General features: G+C 58.7%; 2 protein-coding genes across 8 annotated transcripts in view; both read right to left on the bottom strand.

Moving 5' to 3' along the window:
- Nucleotides 1–17,714, bottom strand: part of IKZF4 (IKAROS family zinc finger 4) — a 31,593-nt gene extending 13,879 nt beyond the window's left edge. The window contains exons 1-4 of one of the 6 annotated variants that reach the window (XM_030036911.2): nucleotides 13,525–17,137; nucleotides 9,371–9,425; nucleotides 4,739–4,870; nucleotides 2,872–2,976 (exon numbers count right to left, since the gene is read on the bottom strand). In XM_030036911.2, coding sequence (XP_029892771.1) covers nucleotides 2,872–2,976; nucleotides 4,739–4,870; nucleotides 9,371–9,425; nucleotides 13,525–13,566 — 334 coding nt within the window. In that variant the 5' untranslated portion in view covers nucleotides 13,567–17,137. Of the gene's footprint in view, nucleotides 1–2,871; nucleotides 2,977–4,502; nucleotides 4,597–4,738; nucleotides 4,871–9,370; nucleotides 9,426–13,524; nucleotides 17,140–17,533 lie in introns of those variants that run through there. The other 5 variants (XM_030036916.2, XM_030036917.2, XM_030036915.2 and 2 more) reach the window with 5 other exon arrangements.
- Nucleotides 17,715–18,505: 791 nt separating this feature from the next.
- Nucleotides 18,506–21,320, bottom strand: SUOX (sulfite oxidase). 2 transcript variants are annotated; one of them, XM_030036922.2, is made up of 4 exons: nucleotides 21,012–21,320; nucleotides 20,759–20,801; nucleotides 20,522–20,669; nucleotides 18,506–20,043 (listed from the first exon to the last, which is right to left on the bottom strand). In XM_030036922.2, exons 2-4 carry the CDS (start codon nucleotides 20,788–20,790, stop codon nucleotides 18,613–18,615), a joined length of 1,611 nt encoding a protein of 536 aa, XP_029892782.1. In that variant the 5' UTR covers nucleotides 20,791–20,801; nucleotides 21,012–21,320; the 3' UTR covers nucleotides 18,506–18,612. The 2 variants fall into 2 exon arrangements, with proteins under 2 accessions (XP_029892782.1, XP_040984866.1); XM_041128932.1 differs by having other exon boundaries at nucleotides 20,759–21,320.
- Between the last annotated feature and the right edge of the window lie 277 nt (nucleotides 21,321–21,597).

The following is a 21,597-nucleotide window of genomic DNA, read 5'->3' as shown; positions in this document are numbered from 1 at the left end:
CTGAACAAACTCTCCCATCGGCTGCAGCAGGGATGATCCGTCCCAGTGAGCGAGCAGGAAGGCTTTGGGTCGCTTACCGAGCAAGGACGCACGAACACTGGAGAGCAGAGATGGTGGCAGCAGGACGGTCCCAGTCCCGGGGAGACCCGCACCTCCCACTCCCTGGGAATGGCGGACACGCAGCCCCGGAGGAGCCAGGCCACGTGCTTGGAGAGGAAAGCTCCTCTTCCGCACCACCTTCGACACGGCAGGCAGGAGGGCTCTGGCTCTTCCCCAGAGCTAGGTACAGCTTCACAAGTGGGGATTAACGAGGAGCAGCAGCATGGAAGTGATTCATCGGAGACTGCATGAGGTTTATTGCCGGGTGAAGAGCCCAGGAATTCTGGCTCTTGCTCCCCTCCTTCCCTTCCTGGATCCTTGCAGCAGACAATGCTGCCTTCCCAGAGAGGCTCCAGGCAACGTGAACTGTGCATACACCCGGCCTTGGCAATCGGAGGCACTTTCAGACCGTCTGCTGAGCCACTGGCCAAAGTCACCGCTGGCTGCAGACCGGGAGGAGACTCTGCGGCTGAAGCATTCTTGCGGGGGGAGCAGAACTTTATTTATGTGTTGGCCGGTGCCACCACGCTCCCCTGGGAGCATCCAGGAGACCCAGCGCAAACAGACGCCGTTGTGCACAAACACGAAGTGAAAAGCTCCTCTCTCGGTGGCGGGAGCTGCCTGGATGAGTTGACGTTTGCTGCACTTTGATTTTCTGGTTGTTTTTTTTTTTTCTCCCATTCCCCTGGGGACTTATTTTTTTCCTGGGCATAGAAGGGACGCCAACTATTGTTCTGTAATTCTCCTTTCAGAACCAATGCAGAGTCCGGTCTCACTGGAGAGAAGTCTCTGCTGGCAGAACAGGTTATATAATATTCTTGCTCCTCTGGGGCATGATGCTTGCTGGATGAACCAGCTGTGAAGTCAAGTCAGATCAGAGGCAATACCATCACTAGCATCCTGCTGTTAAAGGGGAAGGGATCGTTATTGTCCTTTCAGTCAGTCCACGTGCTCAATTCCTTTTGCTTCTGATCAAGCGAAAAGGCTGTGTTACCTCTCAGAACTGTCCTCTGCGAAAAAGCGAAGATTTCATTTCTTTGCAGAGCTTCTAAGCGTTTTTATAGGGCAAATGTAAAATAAATAGCAAGTAATAAGAGGAAAAAATGGCAACAGAGCTAATTCATAACATTACCACTTCTGAAAACGTCATGTTTTGGGTTTATTTTATCCTGGTTCAGAAAGAGCAACCTTCAAACGCCAGGGCCTAACCAGAGGTGTCCCAAGCACCTAACTGCTGGAAGCCCACAGGGATAAATTACAAGGGAGTTTCTCTGCTATGGAAAAGCAATAGGCAATTGCATGCTAGAAGCCAGGAGAGGGGGAAGATCAGAGCAGTGCTGGTCTTTTCGGTGTTGGTTGAGTCAATCCGGTAGAGATAGCCCAACTGTTGGCTCTTGAATACCGAGAGTGCAACTCGGAGCGGGACTTGCCAACTTGTCTTGTCTCAGCGCTCCTTCTCTTCATGCGTCAACATGACTTAACGGCATGTAGGGCCTATGGAAACTTGACTTCTGCCCCGAGAAGGCTGCGACGTAAGTTAAGCCTGTACCAGCCGTACTGAGCTCATCCAGGGCCACGCCATTCCTCAACGCACAAGGGAAATGTCACATTTCTCGTCAATCACCACAGCAAGCAACAGGAGCGGACGGCATGCCAGGACGAGGGACAGACTGTGGCAACTCTGAAATCAGACCTATTTTCTGGGGGAGGTTCTTAAATATAACTGAAAAAGCAGTTTCATTCATTTTAAATAAAAAGCAAAGAATTCCGTTAGTAGACAGGGAAGGAGATGGAAAGCTTCATGTTGTGGACAGGAGATTCCCCACACCAGTCCCGTTTCTGGATTAGTTCCCTGTCAGGTGCCAGCCACCAGCTCGGCCAACGGCACTCTGCTGGGCGAGAGCACATGGAGGCAGAGGCACGACCAGGCAAGACCTCAGGGGGCACACACCTACTCTGCTCTGCAGTGCCACGGCGAGCTGACAAGAGCTGGCAGAAGAGGAGCTCCCCGAGGAGCATGCTGCCTCTCCCCTCTTCTGCTCATTTCTTGATGGGGGGGAGCAGGCAGAAAGGATGGAGAGACACGATGGCAAAGCCGGTGCCTGAACAAAATGGCACAGACTGGCCAGGGGTAGGTGAAGGCTGGGAGCTGGTGGCGTGTTTCATCACCCTGTGGCACTCCTGGTGTATCCGCACATGCCCAGGGGCTCTCTGAACCTCCTGCAGCTACACAAATACCTTCCCAACAGACTCATTCACGTAGAGGTAGAGTTCTGCTGCTACGTGAACTGCTGTGCACACCGCGGACTCCAACCTGCCCCAGCTACTACACGAGAGGAAGCGGAGCAGCTTCTCATTTCCCACACAGCCATCTAGATGGATATAAAAAATAACTTATTCCAAAGCAACCAATGGCTCTGCAGCCCCTCCATAGCTGCAATCATTAACAGTCTGGAACACGCAGCTGCTTGAAAGTCAAGGTGAAATTCACAACAAGGAAAGACCCCGAGTCCTCAGCATCACCACAGCCCATTTGAAAAACTCCGGGCTCAGCAACAGCCGGTGCCCAGGATCAGTAACCGGGCAGCTGCTCCGCACAGAGACCAAAGCAGGGTTTTATCCTCTTCGGTTGGAAAACAAAGAGTCAGACTCAGAGAGAAATCTGTCACAGCGGGAAGTCAGAATTTATGTCACGCCTGAGAGAGTGCAGGGTTTGGGGACAACACAGGCAGACCTTGGCATGGCTTTTTTCAGTTAAGTCGGCGTACTCACCACTGAGAGAGCGGCTTGGGGAGGAGTGCTGGCTGTTGGGTGTGCTCACCGTGGGTCCCACGATCGCCGAGCTGAACTCCTTCTCCAGAGAGGAATCCCCACTACCTTTGGGAGGAGGGAAACACAAGTGAGTGATGCCTGAAGCATGGCTTGTGGGCTCCCACTGGCTTCACCCCACCAAGCCCTCTTCCCAGTACCTCTGCTTTGGAAGGGGGCTGCTGACAGGCCCTTCGGGGGGCTTCAGGACACAGCTTTTACCCCAACAACACTGCCACGCACACCAGCACGGGATTAGACAGGAGCTTGGTGCTTTCTGGACCACAGTCCTCCAGCTGTGACGTCCTCAGACACAACAGCCCCAAGCCAGCGTCCTCCCGACAGCAGCAGCATGCTTTGCTCAACTCGCTGGCTTGCAGAGAGGTTGCAGAAGGGGAAAGGGGTTGGCAGGCCACGCTGGAGGGCTCTGAGGGAGCTCTGGCTGGCACTGCAGTGAGGGGGCCAGGCCACCCCCCCGCACAAGCATCAATCCCCCACCGAAACGACCCATGCCTTGATCTGCCAGGCTGACCCCACTGCTCTGCCCGGGCGAGCGGGGTCCTTCGCCAGGCACAGGGATCCCCCTCCCCGACAGTCCCTATTGAACTGACAATTCCCAAGCAGATACTCACGTCCCTGGGAAGCTGAGCCCACCCCGGACAGACCCTTGCAGTCCCTGGAACCAGGCCCTTGCCCATTCACAATGGAAAGCTAATTCAGCAATACAGCTGCCTACCAGGAGCAAGCCCAGATCATCTCGAGCCCAAGGCATTTGCGCGGCAGGCTATACTCATTTTTTCCCCATCAGGGGCTAGCAGGTTTCTGTTCCGGCAAGACCTGCCGTCTGCCAGCACGCAGAAAACCCCCGGTCCCCTGCCAGCCCTCCCCACCGCGCACCCAAGAGCTGGGCAGCTGCCTGTAGTGGCCGCTCCTCGGCGATGCTGTGGGGACGGGGACAGCGGAGTTTCACGATGGAAAGTGCAGAAGCTCCGTGAACGCCTTCAGCACAGCTGGGAATGTTATTTCTAAATACTTGCATCTGGAGAAACTCTTCTCTCGGTGCTCCCCGAGCCCAGTTCATCCCATTGTCTGATGACTACTGGGACGCTGAGCTCATCAGCCTCGCTGAGCATGGGAATCATTTATGGTAACTGCCCTCGGTGAGACAGCATCTTCTAAATCGCTGCTCGGCTGACACCAAGCTGGGACACCCCAGCACCATCCTCACCCTCCCCAGCTCCCCGCGGCAGCATTTTAAAGAGGTTTTCTTTCCTCCTGGGGTCACAGTGGGAGAGACTTCGAGGACCTTTCCCTCTCCCCTCCCCACACTTCGGTGAGCCTGGCAAGCTGCTGCCAGCGAGTTTGAGTCACGCAAAGCCTACGTGCACTGCCAGCCACAGCAGAAGAGGTTAATGAGAAGGCTGAACAACGAGCCCGGTGGAGGAAAGCACCCTGCTGCCGAGAAGGAACTAGCCCCACGTTACTCTGCAGGCTGGGGGCACATCCTGAGGCCGAAAACCAAACAGCTGCTGCATGGGGTGAGACCGACCCTCTCAAAGGGTCTCGGTACATCACAAGCAGCATCCTGAGCCTACCTCACTCATATTCACCTCCACGGGCATCTCAGGGGGGTCAGGCCTTTCCTTCCCTCTCCTCCCTGCCAGCACAGGGGATTTCAGACACCTATAAATCACCCTCCAGAGTCAGTCCCTCTGCCCAGCACAGCCCCCTGCACCCCTTCTCCTCCGCGCACAGACAGCGAGCAGAGACGGCACCGAGTTATTTCAGGATCCTCCCCCCCGCCGCTCCCGTTTAACTCGCATTATTCTACCTTGCTGGAGATACCCTGGAGTGTTATCACAGCCAACTCCTTGGAAACAGCGCTGGAGCCCAGGCTGCGTGTGCATGTCTGCGTCGCTGGCAGGGCGCACGCAGCCACTCACCTTCCAGGAAGAGCAGATTCCTGGAAGCGAGGGAAACGACCGTCATTTTACAGTCAGGCGGCATGGCGAGCGGGAACCCGGGCTGTGCCTCTCCCTGGCTCGGGGACACGCGGCTGTGGCCTTCGGAAAGCACGGAGCTGCGCCGAGCCAGCCAGGGACGATGCTCTAAGGAGGGAGAGGAGGGAGCGGGCAGGGGATGGGGGATCAGGGATGCTGCAGGATCTCTGCTCTGCCTTCACAAGGCAGCCGGCTGCCCAGGGGCTCAGCGACCAGGCAGAGGACCCGAAATATCGTATCGGTGCGAAATATAGGATCCAGTGACCGGAGGGAGAACAGCATCGTCCCCAACATCAGCCTAACCATCAGCAATGGCTCATTTGGGCTCTGACCCTCCTGCATTGAAAAGGGATGGGGACACCAAAGTCTCGGTCCTCAGCTCCAGAAACGGAGCAAAACTGTCTCATATTAAACTCCCCCAACCATCCGGTGTGTCCGGACCCACGGCACGCCAGAGCCAGGCAGCTCTGGAGCAGATGCTCAGCCCAGAAGACTGGCACTTCACACCTTCCCAGCACTCTGCATACACAAGCGTATCCGTATCAAACAGCCAAAGCCCACAGTCACGACACACGAGACCACGGCCTCAAGTTGCAAGGATGTTTTTAGGCAGAGTTTCCAGGTGACCTTACCTTGGCGTGCAGTTCCCGTCCTACAAAAAACCCCCCTTCCTGGTCCCAGGTTTAACCCTGAAGATGTGATCAGGGCTCACTAACAAAGCATCCAGGTGATGCTGACAGCAGGAAGAACCCCGCTGCACTGTTTTACAACCTGTTCCCAGCTACTGCCAATCTCCAATGTACTAGAGAAAGGTTAAAAACCCCACACTAGAATTTAAGTTCAACATTAAGGAGAAAGAAGAAGTTAATTTCTCCTCGGTCCCTTCAAGCATAAAGGCAGGGCACAGCATCCCATTTTCAGCTCAAAGCTCAGCTCCTCTGCCAGCTAGCTTCATCCTCCAGATCCCAAAGGATCCTTCTTATCCCAAAGGATCCCCAATCTCCGTCTGACTGGAAGCACCAAGGGATAACTGAGCTGATCCTTGGCACCCAGCCCTCCCCGAAACACGGGTCAGGCCAGCACGAACCTTTGCACTGCCAAGAGTCTCTGCTCCCCTGGGAGGGATCGCTGTCAAACCCACGCAGAGCCACACGGACCTCAGCCAGGACCCCCTCTGCCAGAAAATCACACACCCCCCCCCCCCACCGGGGACGGGGCTTTTTCCCTCCGTGCAGCAGGGGGTCTGACACTGGGACCCCCGATAATGGCTCCTGAGAGCAGCTCGGAGCCCCGGGAAGGTGGGCAGGCTGCCCGCCGCTGACAGCAAGAGCTGAAGCACTATCCCACCCCTGGGAGCAACCAGCGCCTGGTTTCGACAGTCTCTCAGCAATTTCCCTCTCTGATAACTTTTCAGACTTGAGATTTCAGGAAATATTGGGTCACATTTCATTTGCTCTAAAAAAACAAATGGAAACCTGAACGTCAGGCAAGAGACAGTTCGTCTGTCTGTAGCCCAGTTATCCAAGGAGCTGAGAGCATTTAACCCTGTTCTCAGGTGCCCAGCACCCAAATAAAAGAGGGTAAAATGAAGGAGACCTGGGGTGTTTTGGGGAGCAAAGCTGGGGCAGGAGGACAGCCTGAAAACATCCCCTGTCTTCCATCAGCCTCTGACATGCACATATACAGGCAAAAGAAGCAGAGGCAGACCTCCGAGGGCGCTCGGCCATCCCAGGGAGTGAGGGAGGGCCAGATCCTGCGGGAAACTGCAGTGGTACGGGGACCCGATCCCACCCTGCCCGCACGGGGCATCCTTGGTCTGGGATGAGGTGGCTGGTGAGGCTGCTCTGGTGCTTTCTTCTGCACAGGGCTGTGCTGGCTTGGACAGACCAAGGTGCTCAGCCCTTCTTTACTATCTGCAAAATGACAGTGCTGCCCAGCACACAGGACCGACACAAGCAAAGAGCAGCAAAGCCGTTATCTGCACGATCCGAACGCTGTTTCTTTGGGTTAAGCATCTACAGAAGGACTTACAGCCCAAGGAGGTGCCACCGTGCAGCACGGAGAGGTCTCTTGCCCGCCTCCACCTTGTTCCTACCCCCTCTGTGGTAACGACTCTGTCTCTACCAGAGCTGTTTCAAGACTGACTTATTTTCCTGTGAAGAATTCAAAGGAGAAAAAGTATTTCACATTCACGAGGAGTTTCCGGGCTTTCGGTTACCTTGCTATTTGACGAACATGAACTTTTTCTTTTTTAAGAGTTCGTTTAATTAAACATATTTCACAGAAACAAGTTTCAAGAACTCTGCTGTTTGTTTCCTCTAGTCATTTCAGATCCACGGCAGCTCAGCGACCTGAAGCGGCTAATTGGCAGGCCTTGACCCTGACGATTAGCTGATCTTCGTTAGGCCTGCTCTGACCCCCAGGCCAGGCAGATAGGCTGGGCAGCATAGGCTTTGCTCCACAAGTACCAGGGAACTCAAAAAAGAAAGTCCACCCTGGCCAGGACGGCCTGCAGAGCTCCGGTAATGCTGCTTTTCCCTTCTCCTGTCCTTTAACCGTTCCCCTTCCCTCCAAACTCCAGGAGCTGCTTAAACCTCGGACCCCCAGGGCTTCCAGCACTGAAAGCTCACATGCACCCCAAGAGGGATTCAGGCTGTGCTGAGGGAGACAGGCTTTTTCCGTTGCCTCTTTTCGGACCTTCTTTCTGGGCTGCAGCACCTCCACACTCACGGGGAATCATGGACCTGCCGCAGGGACCATGGGGAAAGGGGGGAGGCTCACCCACGGAACTCCCTGAGGAAAAGCAAAGCCACAGCTCTGCAGGCGACGTAGACCTCCGCGCTGAGCACACCCACACACCCCCAAACTCCGCTGGAGGATGGCAGCGAGTGCCGGGGGGACGCGGTTCTGCTGAGCAGAAAGCTGAGCGAAGCTAAGAAAGCAGCCGCTTCCAGAAGGCAGCCGCCCTGGCACAGTGCGATCGGCCAGCTTCAGGGAAGCATTTTGTTATTTAGTGGAGACATTCTGGCAACTAAAACCCGAGCAGCAAACTGCAGCGAGCGCCTTGAGAAGAGCCAAGCGTCTAACCCGAGCAGGGATCCTCCGGGGATCGGAGGAAATCTTCATAGAAAGAAGGAGCACACAATAACTCCGAGGATGAACTTTGTCAGGACGTGCAACATGTAACGTGATTTATGCAAATGGGCGTTGTGCAAGGTCCCCCGCGCAGCTCTGTCAATGCACCAAGTCCCGGCCACCGCAACCGCTCGTTAGAACAGCCGGGGTTCTCTCTCCCTTCCAATGCACTTCAACTTCTGACCTTCATCCCTGCTGAGCCATTCATCCCCAGCACCCCCCCAGCTCCTCCAGCTCGCAGGGCTCGCACAGAGACGTCCTCCTGCCTCTCATGTCGCTGGGGCTGGATGAGGTAATCGTGAGAGTTTCTTCTGGCTTTGCCTCTTCTAAATCTACATCAGGTCTTACTCTAATCCCCCCTTCTCCCAAGCAAAGATGGACAAACTGAGGTGTGTTCACACTGCAAACACCAGTCCCCCAGAGATAAGAACAAATCCCACCAAACCAGCTTTCACTTACAGCCCATACCAGCTGCGAGCCAGGTTTCTGCAGGCCACCAGATAATCTAAATCCCCCCAGTGCCACCAGGGTCCCCTCTGGAGATGGTCACTGGGGCTGCAACCCCCTGCATGGCAGCTCCAGTCCGTGCGAACCTGACGGTTACGGAGCAGTCTGGCACACCAGCAGCTTCCAGCACCCAGATCTAGGCCAGCCCCACACTGCCTCCCCCTCTCCCCACAGACATTTCATGGCTTTATGTCTGGAACTCAGCCTGGTTTTAATCTTAACGCACACCGATAGACAACAGCGCTGGACTTGGTGAGGCGCACAGCTGAGATCACCTGCGGGGGTCTTAAATATCGCACTGCTTCCAGTCGTGGATTTGGCATCGTGCATTCAGCATACCAGAGAGTGGGACTAAACCACCCGTTTCATGAGCACAGCCAGGAGCTCTGAAGGAATGACCAGGCTCCCTGAGACCTTTCGGCACTGGGACTGCACAGCCATTGTGGGAAATACATTTTCCTTTCGACTTGCAGCTAGGCTTGAAACTTCACCTACCGCTGGCATGCCAGCAGCCACCCACCGGCTCAGCAGGTGAAGACACAGGCACATAAACTTCAGCGTAAACTACCAAGGCTCAGCCTAGGTATCCTTTTTTCAGTTAGCTGTTTATTCTGCCATGGGCTTTAACACTTCTCAGATACTTAATGAAACATGCTGATGTTCTGAATACTGTTCCTCAATGCTTAATCTGTGATGGCGACAGCAGCACAGCCTCGGGCAAAGCAGCCAAGCACAGGACAGCTTATACCCAGAGGATGAGACTGAGCACCTTAAAACGTTAGCAACCCAAAATAGCTGGCAAAAATCAAGAGCAGACGTACCAGATATGTAAGATCGTCCATTACAGTCTTCTATATCCATCGTTAAGGTACTTTGCTGAAAGAGAAAGCAGAGCTCAGTCAGAGTTAGCCTCCAGAAGCTGCTCAGACTCTCCTCCTCCAGTAAAACTGCCCAACAGCTTCTCGGAGCAGACGAGTTACTCTACCCCAAGTTCCTTTAAGGCTGCTTTGCAGCCCTGGGCTTAACACCGTCACCACTGACTTCACCATCAACCCCAGCAGACTACACTGATCCTCCCATATCCGAACAGCGCTTTCCAGGCACTCCTCTTGGAAAGTGAATGCCAACACCAGCAGCAAGCGGTGGTCCCGGCAGCAAAGCTGCGATGCTGCGGACGAACGCCACAGTAAACATGGAGGGTTTCATCCCCCCGCATGCAGACCACCACCACCGCAGCTCTGTGGCATGCATGGGAAACGGTGTTAGCTCTTAAAGCCAAACCTCGGACGCTTGAAGCAGGCAGAGACAGAGGAAGAGCAGCTGCCAGCTCCCCCGGGACAGCTGAGAGCTGGAGAGTCACCGGTCCAGACGGACGGACGGCCACGGCCACAGCCCCAGGAAGCAAGGTGGGCCAGCAATTTGCTTCTCCCACTCTGGCGAGGGGCTGCTGCTGGGAACCGACGTGCTCACGCCAGACACGGCAGCAGGGCGATGAAGTCTTGAGCGCAGGACGTGCATAGCCAAAGCACATGGCTTCATTTTATCAATGAAAAGAATCGGGGTTTTGGGCAACGAGACCGAATGCTAACGTACCACGCTCTGCCGAGCAGCCTCGCAACAGCCGTTCCAACAACCACACCAAAATAAAAGGGAAATCTGCCTTATATTTTGCTGCTCGGCACCCCACGGAGATAATGAACATTTTATACATTCAAATGGCTTTTATTTGTCAATTACACTGGCTGTTTAAAAAACAAAATGAGCCCAGTTTTAGAAACAGGAGTTTTGCTGTTTAGGGCAGGCTCTAATTGGCAGTTGATAGGGTCGGAAACAGAGCGTTTGCTGCAGAGAACAATTAAAAAAAGCGGTAATTTGTGGAGATGAATCGTCTCCTTAAGAAGGAAAATCAACGTGATTTGCAGATTGTGAGCACACACAAGCAGCAGCAACGCTGTTCATTTCCCCCTCTGTTTCTCAAGCAGCCGATACACTGCAGACAGCGAGGCTTTCTAGGGGACCTTGGTACCTTTTCCAGGCTCAAAGAAATCAGTCGCTCCCTTCTGAGGGTGCTCCTTTTAAAAGCAGATTTTTAAACAACAACTGCTTCTTGAATGAACTAAGTTGCACAAGTCTTGCTCCTGGCAACACACCACTTGAGATATGTACAGATGCGGACAAGGCACATTAGGCTGGGCTTATCACCCCATCGGACCTGATGACTTGCTTGATGTTAATTAAGAAGAAATGCTCTCACTGTGCTCCACTTAACTGCAGACCTCACACAGGGGCTCGCTGCTTTCGGGGAGGCTTTCACCAGCTGAAAGTATACCAGTATACACCCAGTCCAGCCCAGTGATACCCTGTGGCAGGTCCCACCCAGCGTGTTTTTCCAGCCATCCCCGTGCGGTTTGGTGACAGGCCAGCGAGGTGAGGACCCCCCCCTCCATCACTGGTACCCAGGATCCCGGTGCTGCAGGTCCCGAAGCCTGACCGGGGAGATGGAGACACCCAGTTCCGATCTCCCCGTCGGCAGCAGGATGCAGACTCCCAGACCTGCTCCAAACCTGCACGTAAAAAGTGCCTCGTATCCCGGGCTGCCACAGGTCCCGTGGGAATTTACATTGGTTACAGGGGCTGCGCAGAATAAGGAAGCACATGGGCTAGTGCTGTAACACCTCCGCTATTCCCTTCCCTGCCATCTGTGTCACCCAGACGGAAGAGGACACGCTGGCATGGATGGCAGTCTCCCAGCCTGGACAGCGAAGGAAAAGCCAAGCACTTCAGAGTTCCCCTTCCCACCCCATGGTGGCCGTTAATTTCATGAGATGAAAATAATTTAGGTTGAAATCTCTCTCTCAAGCACTGGGTTACACAGGAACTGTGGTTTAAAATGCATCCTGCGGCTTTATTTTTGTTGAACTCGTAATTTTGCTTTTCTGCGTTACGCACACTCGCTCAGAGATCTGTCTGCTTTGCACAAAGGGCACAGCAACGCGCTAATAAAAATCAATTTTATTTAGAAAGCCCTTTCTCTCCTGTACTCTGCAGAAGCCCTTGAAAATACAAAATTAAACAAACAAACAAGCACCAAGTGATGGTCCGATGCGCACCACAGGTGAACACACAGCATGGAAAGCTGCCAGCATCGCCCCCTCCCAAACCCCTCGCCGCCTCCCAGGGACCCGTCCCACCCCGGACTCGTGGCTGAGGCCAGGCACAAGCAGGACCCCGGTGTCCTCCCTAAACCACAGGCAGCAGACAGTGAGGAGTGAGAACGAGAAATTAATTTCCCTCAAAGTAATCAGCTAATAATCAGCCAAACACAATTGAGTTGAGGAGCCAGTTCTGTAACTCCCACTTCCTACTCATGCACGCGGTCTCATTAATGTTAACGGAATGATGTGCAATAAAAGAGATTGATTCCTCGCTCCTTTGTATTTTAAAAGAGGACCCAGAGAAAAACATTGGGAGCATTTCAGGAGCCCCGAGCCACGTGTCAGCAGTTATTTTCCTTAATTTTGGCTGAGTGTGAGGCCTTCACAAGCAGGAATTGCAATTTACAAAATTGCAAATTAAAAAAAGCACCTAGCTCGCAAGAACCTACAGCTCTGCAGTAACGATGGCCCATAATTAACCTTTGGCTAGAAAATGGTTCTGCATGTCGTTTGTTCCCAGAGTCCTTTTAATTTTGAAAAGCACCGCAAAAAGGCTGTGCAGCCGGACTGGCAAAACCGCATGTCACGGACTGGGTGAAAACACATCCCCGGGAGAAAGGGGCTGCTTCCAAGGACTCGGCTTTGGCTCGTCCCTGCTCGGTGCCGGCACAACAGGGAGCGACACCAGCCGCCTCCGAGCTCCCCCTCAGCACCACTAATGGCCACCCTCCATCTCCACAAAGAAGGGCAACCCCTCACCAATCCCCCTCGGAGTAGAGCCCCAGCCCGCAGCACGGCGTTCGTCCTCTCTCCGGAGGGAGGTCTGGGTCAGGCAGCGTGGCGAGGACCCGGACCGGGGACAAACCTCCACGCTTTGGACCGTCGGGCACAGAGAGCACGTCTCCGTCTCTGGACTTTCATCCCAGCTTTCAGGTGTGATTGTCAACTTGGGAATCGGAGAGAGAAGCGCACTAAAATTAGAGCAGAGCGCCTTCAGCGCTGCTCGATGCTCTCCTCCCCTCTGAAATAAGGACTTTTCCCTGAGTGGCAACACTCAAGGAAAAAAAAAAAAGTCCTCAGAACTAGCCCAATTTAAAAAAACCTCCATTTCAGCATGATGCAATTTGTGAATGTCCTTTGCACTAATAACAAGAGGCTTCTGAAGAAGGCCGGGCCTGGGTGACCCTCCTGCACCGGGAGGAGGGCCGGGGCTTTGCTTATTCCTGGGATGGCAGAAATATCCCAGAGACGGAACAAGTCCCTTAGATCCCACCCAGCCCAGCCCGCCAGCTGCTTCCACACACCCTCCAAAGCAGGGCTCCCATCAGCTCCCTCTGGAGCCCATTTTAACCCCTATTAGCCTTGCAGTCATTAGGAAAGCCACCCTATTTTCTTCCCCTCTTAATTTCTCCCCAGTGCTTCTGGTTATACCTCAAGATCTGTGAAACGACTCCTAACGCTCGGCACCAGCAGCAAAACGCTTCTCCACCTCCAGACGCCACGACGGCAGGAAAAGACACCCCAGCCCAATAACACCAAGATTATTTTTAAGATTACAACATCAGCCCCCACAGAGGGTAAATACACAGCTCCTGCCAGACTCGAACAGAAACCAACCAGAAATGTCAAAACCCTTCAGTCTGACCCATTTCTCTGCTGGTCCGGCAGCATGGCTTGTAGGCAGGGATTGCTTCCCGAAAGGTGCCCGCTGCGCAGACACCCAGGTCCCAGCCTTCCTCAGCTTCTGCTGCACCAAACGCCTCCCAAACACCACTGCATCTCTCTCTGTAGTGAGTTTTGCCTCCCGTCTCCCCGCTGACCTGCTGCGGGACAGCTCGGCTCGGCGTTGGCAAGACCGGCATCGCCGTAAGCAGCGAGCCCGTGGCGAGAAGAGAAGCGGCACATGCAGGGGGAAGACATGCTTGGGGCGAACATCTTCAGGCCTCCTGTCGGGGTAAGAATTAGTAAGCGCTGTAAAGGTCCCCGCAGTTTCTTTTTCCCAACCATTGTTTCCATTAGCTGCCATTTATTTTCCAACATGAGGACTTTTTTTCCACCTTTGCTGCAAACAGAAGCTCGCTGAAGAAACTATCTGCTCAAAAAACCCAAAAGTTTGTGTCATTGGAAACACTTCAAAACCCAGCGCAGGGGAAAGCCTTGCTTTCACGGAGAACCCCCCCATCCCGCAAGCGTCCCCGATTTCAATGCCGAGAAAGCAGCTCTGCCGCGTGTCTGCCGTCACTGGGGAAGACCCTGGCTCAAGCAGTTCAACAGAGGCAGAAGTGAATGGAGCCGCCTTTCAAAAGCAAAAATTAAAGGGTTGTGACATGTTTTATCCATTATAAAATAGTTGCCATTGTTTCCATATTTTGAAATATATTATTAAATAAGATGAAGCATCATTGCTAAAAAAAAAAAAAAAAAGTGATTCAGTGCAATGCTGCGGCTGGAGGACAGCAGCTGACAGCTCCTCACCACTGAGCTGGGGAGAGACGAGACCCTTCATCTCCTGCGACATTTATAATCAAGGCTACACTGGAGCGAAGCAACACCGTGCAGCGCTGGTGGGAGAGAGGCAACAGGAATATTCTTAGGTTACTGCTTTAGGGATGGGAAGAAAAACTTCCTACACCCCACTGCTAAGCACTGACGCTGGGACTTGTACCACCAGCAGAGCTGATGCGGCCACTGCAGCCGTCTGCATGAGCCTGGCCTCACAGCGGGGTCCTAAACCACAAAGATGGGTTTGATATCACCTCCTGTGACATCACAGGGTATTGACTGGAGACCATCTCCTAGAGAACGCCTGCGCTTCAGGTGCCTTAACCCAAGAACTGAGCAAGCACAGCTGCAATTTCCGTCCTTTTTATAAATAAAACAGGGGAAGAGAGAGAGAAAACCCTCTGAGGATCCAGACCAGAGATCGAAGCGAGGTCCAGCAGCGGGCAGGTGAGACGCCAAGCGCTGTCTCCCATCGAAGCGGGGATGTTATTTGTCACTAATATTCACCGCCTGGAGAAGCTCCTCCCCGCTGGAACCGCTCCTAACGCTAACACGACAGGACACGAGCCTTGCCTGCTCATTGACATAAATTCGTTTAAAAGCCTGCTGATGGAAAAAGCACTATAAACCAGCACAGTGTAAAATGTAAAATTCCTCATCTTAAACACGCTCCCGAGATTCAGCGACTTCAGCGAAGTTTTAATTCAAAGCAAACCGAGGGCCGTCTTCTACCGTGTCTTTGTTCAGCATCTAAACCCGTGTTGTGCCCTCTGGGCATCACCACAACATGGATAAATAATAACCGTGAGCAACGACGCTGAGCCTACAAAAGATGAAAAGACGTTTCAGGAGACTGCCCCGGCAGCGAAAGCAGGAAAGAGAAGTTCCTTCTTCAGCGCTTACTTGGATGGACAGACAGTTACAGACAGCAGGAAAGATGCCCTGGCCTTTAGGAAGCGAAGCTGTGCTGCACTTTCAATGCTATCGTTTGCAGCCCAACTTCCCTAACGACGCTCACACGCGTTTTAAGTGGAACTGATCCACTGAGAGCGGAGAAAAATTAATCCTCTGCTGGATGCTCCCTCCTCGCGCCTGTCCTGGTCCTCTGCCCTCGGATAACCCCGCTCCGTCCTCAGGCGCAGAGACCACATCGGCCCCCGCCGTTCCCGTAATTCCCCTCGGGAGCACAAGCCGCTGCTGCGCAAACAGAACCAACGCTCCGGAGCCCTGCAGCTCGCTGGCTCCCCAGCTCCTCGGAACACTGACACCTTCACAAGGGCTCCCGAGCCCCGTCTGTCACGTCGGCTCTTTGAGGCCGCTCAGGTTTCCTTGAGTCCTTGGAAGCACAAGCCAAGATGAGGCCAAAAATCATTATCCCGTCCCTGCCAGCTCTGCCGCAGGACACAGCTCACCCTTCCCCACCCCAGGCACAGCCTCCGCCTGAGCCGAGGGGCACGGGGTGCGACCTGGCAGATGCAGACGCTCCCTATTTTGTCCAAACCGGGACCCCGATACGTGGTGAGAAGGTATCTGCGAGCTTCTCCTGGACAACACCGCCCTCGCCCCATGGACACCGGCCTCGCTGGGCACAAAGCACAGCGCAGGGACGCTGCCTGTCCAAAGCGCTGGTGCCCGAGGAAGTCCCCCTGTTCTCGCAGCGCAGGCCCCACGTACCCAGGAGCTGAGCAACCACGAGCAGAGACAAGTTTACAGCCAGGCTGCCAGCAGCAGCTTCTGCCCAAGAGCTTCCCCAGAGCCACCACTGCCTCTTCCCGCGTCCCAGGGTCTCTGGGTCCCCTTCGGCAATCCCTGCAGGGGCACTGGGTGCCAGGGCAGGGCATCGGCACAAAGTCCCTGTTTGGGACTGATGACAAATGCATTCTTGCTTTCTACCAGCAAAACGAGTCGGTCGTTGGCACTGCAGCTTCTCGTCAGGAGGGGTTCAACAGGAACGGAGCCAGACAGCACCCGGGACGCTTTAGGGAACTCGTACCCCCTCTCTGCTCCTCCCTGCAGGCTCCGTGGAGCTGCCAGAGCCACACGCTGCCCGTCCTGGTGCCTGCCCGCGCAGGGGGGAGAACGGCGCAGCCCCTCCTGCCCGGGGAAACTCTCCAGAGCTGTTGCAGAATCGGTAAGGGGGGGGGGGGGGGGCAGAGGGGAGTACTGGGGGGACACCGGCTGGGCAACACAAAAACAGGGGGCGAACCCCGCATCTGAGCATCCCCGTTGCACAACCAAAGAGGAGGCTCCAGCATTTACAGGCTGATTGGGAAAACTCTGCTTGGAGCCAACAGCTTCACCCGAAAAGTGGCGCCCGCAGCAACCTTGACCCTGGAGCCACCGGCACAGGTGTGTTACAGAGGAGTAAAAGCGCTCAGAAGAGGCTCACCCTAAAACCCCAAAGCAACGTCCTCCAAAACACCCCTCGCAAAACCTGACATTCCAAAAACAGAAGGGGAGAAGGGAGGGGAGGGAAACGATCCCAAACACAGAGGGAGGGAGGGAGGCAGGCATCCCTCCACAGAAGAGGGACGCAGAAGAGGCAGAAGAACTTCAGCGGGGCTCCCCGGGACTGCAACAGCCCCGAACACCATCCCTCCAGTGAAGCCCCTTGTCTCCCAGAAACGTCATTTCACCAACCGCGCTGCTCCAGCACCGAGGTGGGGTCCCCCCCATGTCCCCCACAGCCGGGTCCCAGCCAGGGAGGCGAGGTTCCTCCAGCCCCCTCATCCTCCGGAGCGGCCCAAGTTTCAGGGCTGCACCCCTGCAAGGAGGGACCCCCCCGCCGCATCCCGGGCCGGCTCCAGCCCCTCAGCTGTCCTGGGAAAAGGGGCTCAGGGAAGATTTCGGGACCCCGGGGTGCAGCCCCTGGCACCCGCCGCCACAGCAGCCCCCCGCGGGGGGGCCTCACACCTCCCCAAAACGCCTCCTGCTCCCTGCCCCCCCCCCCGACGGTACAGACCCCACTCAAAACCGCGACACCCCCCCCCTCCGCGAGACACGAGCCCACCGCAGGCGGACAACCCCAGGCAAGAGCTCACGCTCCCCCCACTCCAAGCCAGTCCCCCCCCCCCCCAAGAAGAGACCCCCGCCACCTCCCGCAGCCCCCCCCCCCCCACGGCGACTCCCCCCCCCAGCCTGACCCACAGCCCCAACTGCCCTCCATCAGCCCCCACCCTACACAGTCGTGTCCCCCAACCTAGTCACACCCCCCTCCCCCAGCCCGATCACTCCCACCCCCTGACAGACCCCCCCCCCCCCCCGCCCCGGACAGCGGCCCCCGGCCCAGCTGCTTCCCCCCCCCCCCCGACAGCCCCCCCCTCTCACCGGCGGGGCTCGGGAAGGGGCCCCCCCGGCCCGGCCCGGCCACGGGGGGTGGGGGAGCGGCGGGGGGGGGGGTCAGGGGCTCGGCGGCGGCGGCGGCTCCATCGGCGGCGGCTTCACCTGAGGAGGGCCCGGGCCCCCCCGCCCGCCCCGAGCCACTTCCGGCCCCCGCGCGCAGCCAGGCCGCGCAGCCGAACGCCGACGCCCTCGAGCCGCCGGGAGGGGGGGGGGGGGGGGGCGCCGCGCTGCCGCCATGGGCCGGCACGGGGGGCTCAGCCGAGCGCCGGCACATCGAGCGATCGCCGGCTACTCAGGGAGGGGCAGCGGAGCGCCGAGGCGGAGGGGAGAGCGACGAGGGCATCGATGGACCCGGGGGCGGAGGGGGGGTGGGGGCTTGAGCGGGGGCGATAATCGATAGCCGATAGCCAGTAATCGATAACCGATACGGCAGGGACGGGATCACGGGACGGGAACGGCGACGCACCGAGAGGTACCGGGACCCCCCCTCTCCCCTGGGCTCACTGGGACCCCCCCAGGAGACCACCCAGGGTCGCTCGAGAGCGGCCCCAAGGGGCCCGGTACCGGGGGGGGGGGGGTGCCCCTGGGGCCAGGGGGTCCCCTCGGGGCAGGGAGGCCGCAGGGCCGGGGGTCCGTAGGGTCAGGAGGCCTGGAGGGGCTGTACAGGGCCTGGGGGGGAGTGGGGGTCCCATAGGGAGGCTGTAGGGTCTGGCGGGGGGGGGGGGTCCCGGGGGCTGGAGGGTCACGGCATGAATCCCATAGGGTGGGGGGGGTCCCAGAGGGTCAGGGGGTTATACAGGGTCATGGGGTCCCAGGGTCACCTGGGGACAGAGGGGTCCCACAGCAGAGGGGCAGCCAGTCTGTAGGGCCGGGGGGGGCTGTGGGGGTCCCCCAGGGCCACCCCCTCCACCCCCCCCAGTTCCCGCTCCAGCGGCGCAGCCCCAGGAAACGGCCGAGTCCATAAAACTGCGCAATCTTTATGGAGCCACTTTCACACGTCGGGGGCTGTAAAAAGCGGCGACCTTTGAGCAGCCGCGGGCGAGCGGGGAAAGCTGCCGGGACGGTCAGCGGCTGACGGTGACGTGGACGCGGTGCCAGGCGTTGCTGAGGACCCCGCGCAGGTTCCAAATGGGCGCCACGGTGTCGGGCTGCACGTTGTAGCTGCTGTCCACCGCCTTGCAGACGATCTCCAGCTCGGCGCCCGCCGTCACCGGCGCCTGCAGCTCCCACAGTGCCCAGGCCCAGGCGCGCCCCGGCACCGGTCGCTCGCCCGTCAACCGTGCCACCCGCCAGGTCCGGCCGCCATCCAGCGAGACATCCACCCGCACCACCTCCCGCCCGCCCCCGCTCCAGGCGTAGCCCTTCACCGTCAGCTCCCCCTCCGGCACCGCCGCGCCAGGGCGCGGGTGGGTGATGGCCGACTGCACCGGCAGCTCCTGGATGGCGGGCGCCGTCGTGTAGTCCACCGTGTCCCAGTCCACGCAGGGGGAGAAGCCCTTGTAGTCGTTCCGCTGCCAGTGGCTGGGGCTCTCGGCCGGGCTGACGGCCACGCGCTGCAGCCACTTGACGCTGCGGGCGCCCACCACGCCGGGCACCACCACGCGCAGGGGGAAGCCGTGGTCGCGGGGCAGCTCCTCGCCGTTCATCTCGTAGGCCAGCAGCACGTCGGCGGCCGGGCTGACGGCGCGGCCGTAGGGGATGGAAGCGCCGTAGGTGGCCCCCGCGGCGTCGGCGTCCAGCCCCTCGAAGCAGACGTGCCACTCGCCCTCCCGCTCCTCGCCGAAGCCGGCGTCCAGCAGGACGTCGCGCAGCCGCACGCCGCCCCAGCGGGCCGTGCTGATGGCCCCGATGTCCCACGCCAGCCCCTTGACGGGGCGGACGCGGCTCATTTCGGCTCGGCGGTTGCCGGCGCACTGCAGCGTGGCCGTCACCTCGTGCTTGGGGAAGCGGCTGCGCAGCTCGGACAGCGACAGCGAGAGCGCCTGGCCCCCCGGCCCCTCCACCCGCAGCCGGTAGGAGCCGGGATCCACCGCCGGCACCGGCAGGTGGTTACGGGTGAAGAAGAGCTCGTTGGGCGTCAGGAAGCGCTCGGCCAGCAGCTCCGCCGGCGGCTCCGCGTTAAACGGCTTCTGGCTGTTGACCCGCAGCCCGGGGTGCCGGGGGGGGTCCCCGGCGAAGGGGTCCTGGGTGGCGTCAGGGGCCGGCAGCGCCTCCTCGGGGCTCAGCTCCCCCACCTTGTACTCCCGCAGCAGCTCCAGGACGTGGGGCTGGCTGTGGACGGCGTAGAGGGCCCAGAAGGGTTCCAGGGCCCCGCCGGCCGCCAGCAGCACCTTGTCGGCCCCCCCAGGGTGCAGCTCCACGAAGTCGGTGACGTCGAAGACCTCGGTGCCGTGGGTCACCCAGATGCGGTCCTGGGGGGAGCGGTGCCGCCCCACCTCCTCCCGCGTGTACAGGGGGTAACGGGGGACGGGGGTGGCCTGGGCCGCCTGGGCGCCCTGGGGGACCCCGGCCCCGTCAGCGGGGAATGCTGCACCCAGTGCCCCCTCCCCGGGGTGGGGGGGTGCCCCCGTTCCACCCCCTGCCCGTGCCAGGACCCTGGGGTCTCCCCCCAAAACCGGCACCCCGGTGCGGTGACTTGCAGCTGGCGGGGGGGGATGTGGCACCCCCAGCGGCCCCCCAGCTGGACCCTGCTGTCCCCATCCCAGAGAAGGACCAGGGGACAGGGTGTCCCGGAGGATCCGGGCATCCCGGTGCTGCCCCCCCGCCGGGGGACTCAGCCGGTCCCTGCTATCCCCATCCCAGAAAAGGACCCAGGAGCATCCCCCCCCTCCCTGGAGAACCGGGGCATCCCGGTGCTGCCCTCCCGGGACTCAGCACCTCCCCGCCAGTGCCGGGACCTCACCGTTCCGGTGCTCCTCCCCCCCCCTCCCACCGCCGGTGTCCCCGTCCCCCCCCCGCCCCGTTCCCGCTCACCCTCCTCCGCCGCTCTCCATAGGCCAGGACGGCTCCGAGGCCCAGCAACGCCGCCAGAACCGGGGCCGCCCCCCGGCGTCCCCCCGCGGCCGGGCTACCGGGGGGCAACCGGGAGCAGCCGCGGCGGGGCAGCGGCAGCGGCGGGAGCCTGCGGGGAGAGCGGAGCTGACACCGGCCCGGGGGCGACGGGGGGGCGGCACCGGGGTCTGCGGGGACCCCCGACGGGGCCGTTCCTACCTGCGCCCGGCGACGGCTCGGAGCAGCAGCATCGCGGCGGTACCTGGACGGGAGAGAGTGGCTGGGGCGGGCACCGGACACCGGGCACCGTTACCGGGAAGCGGTAGCGGGTGAAGCTTCCCATGGCCCCGGGGAAAAGCGGGCACCAGGGACCTGCGTGGGGCATCCCCGCTCCTCCCCGTCTCCTCGCTCCGGTGCCCCCCCCCCCGTCCTACCAAGCCCCATCCCGGTCCCGGTTCACCCCGCCGCGCACCTGCGTTGCGGCTCCGGTAGCACGACCTCCCGCCCGTCTCTGCCTCTTTAAGAGAGGGGCGATGGGCGTGGCCTCAAGGGGAGGGGGACGATCCCTCCGGCCACGCCCCCTCCCGTGCCAGCAGGGGGGCTGCGTGGGCGTGGCTTCAGCCTCTACGGTTGGAGGGGGGCGTCCATCACCCTTAAAGGGGCAACTTAAAGGGGCAACGGCCGGTCGGATTTAAAGGGCCAGCGGGACCACCAGCGGCCCACCCCCCCACCCGCCCCGACTTTTCCCCGTAGGCAACCGGGGTCCGGCCCGTTCCCCCCCCCCCCCTCCGCGGGCCACCGCCCAGCTGGCAGCTCTGATAAGCGTTATCAGGGCAGGGCTGGGGCCTCACACCGGTTGTTGGCACCGGGCAGGAGCCGGAGCTGTCGCTCTGCGACGGCTCCGGCTCCTGCCCGGTGCCAACAACCGGGGGAAGGGGTGACCAATTCAATCCCCCCCCCGCTCCCAAATCCCTCCCTGAGCACACAGAGGGTTGTTTTTCTTCCCCCCCCCCCCCCTTTTCCTTTTCCTGCTGTTTGGTTTTACTTCCATTAAACAG

This window comes from Aquila chrysaetos, chromosome 15 (genome assembly GCF_900496995.4).
Source record: "Aquila chrysaetos chrysaetos chromosome 15, bAquChr1.4, whole genome shotgun sequence".
Lineage (NCBI taxonomy): Eukaryota > Metazoa > Chordata > Aves > Accipitriformes > Accipitridae > Aquila > Aquila chrysaetos.
The sequence above is the reverse complement of the archived record's forward strand: the minus strand, read 5'-3'. Positions and strand labels throughout refer to the sequence as shown.

Bases quoted from the DNA above. Each gene is read 5' to 3' on its own strand.
- SUOX (XM_041128932.1), bottom strand. From the start codon at position 20,790: ATGCTGCTGCTCCGAGCCGTCGCCGGGCGCAG. The intron at 20,670-20,758 runs GTAGGAACGGCC...CTCTCCCCGCAG, and splicing joins CGAGCCGTCGCCGGGCGCAG to GCTCCCGCCGCTGCCGCTGC. The intron at 20,044-20,521 runs GTGAGCGGGAAC...GGGGTCCCCCAG, and splicing joins ATGGAGAGCGGCGGAGGAGG to GGCGCCCAGGCGGCCCAGGC.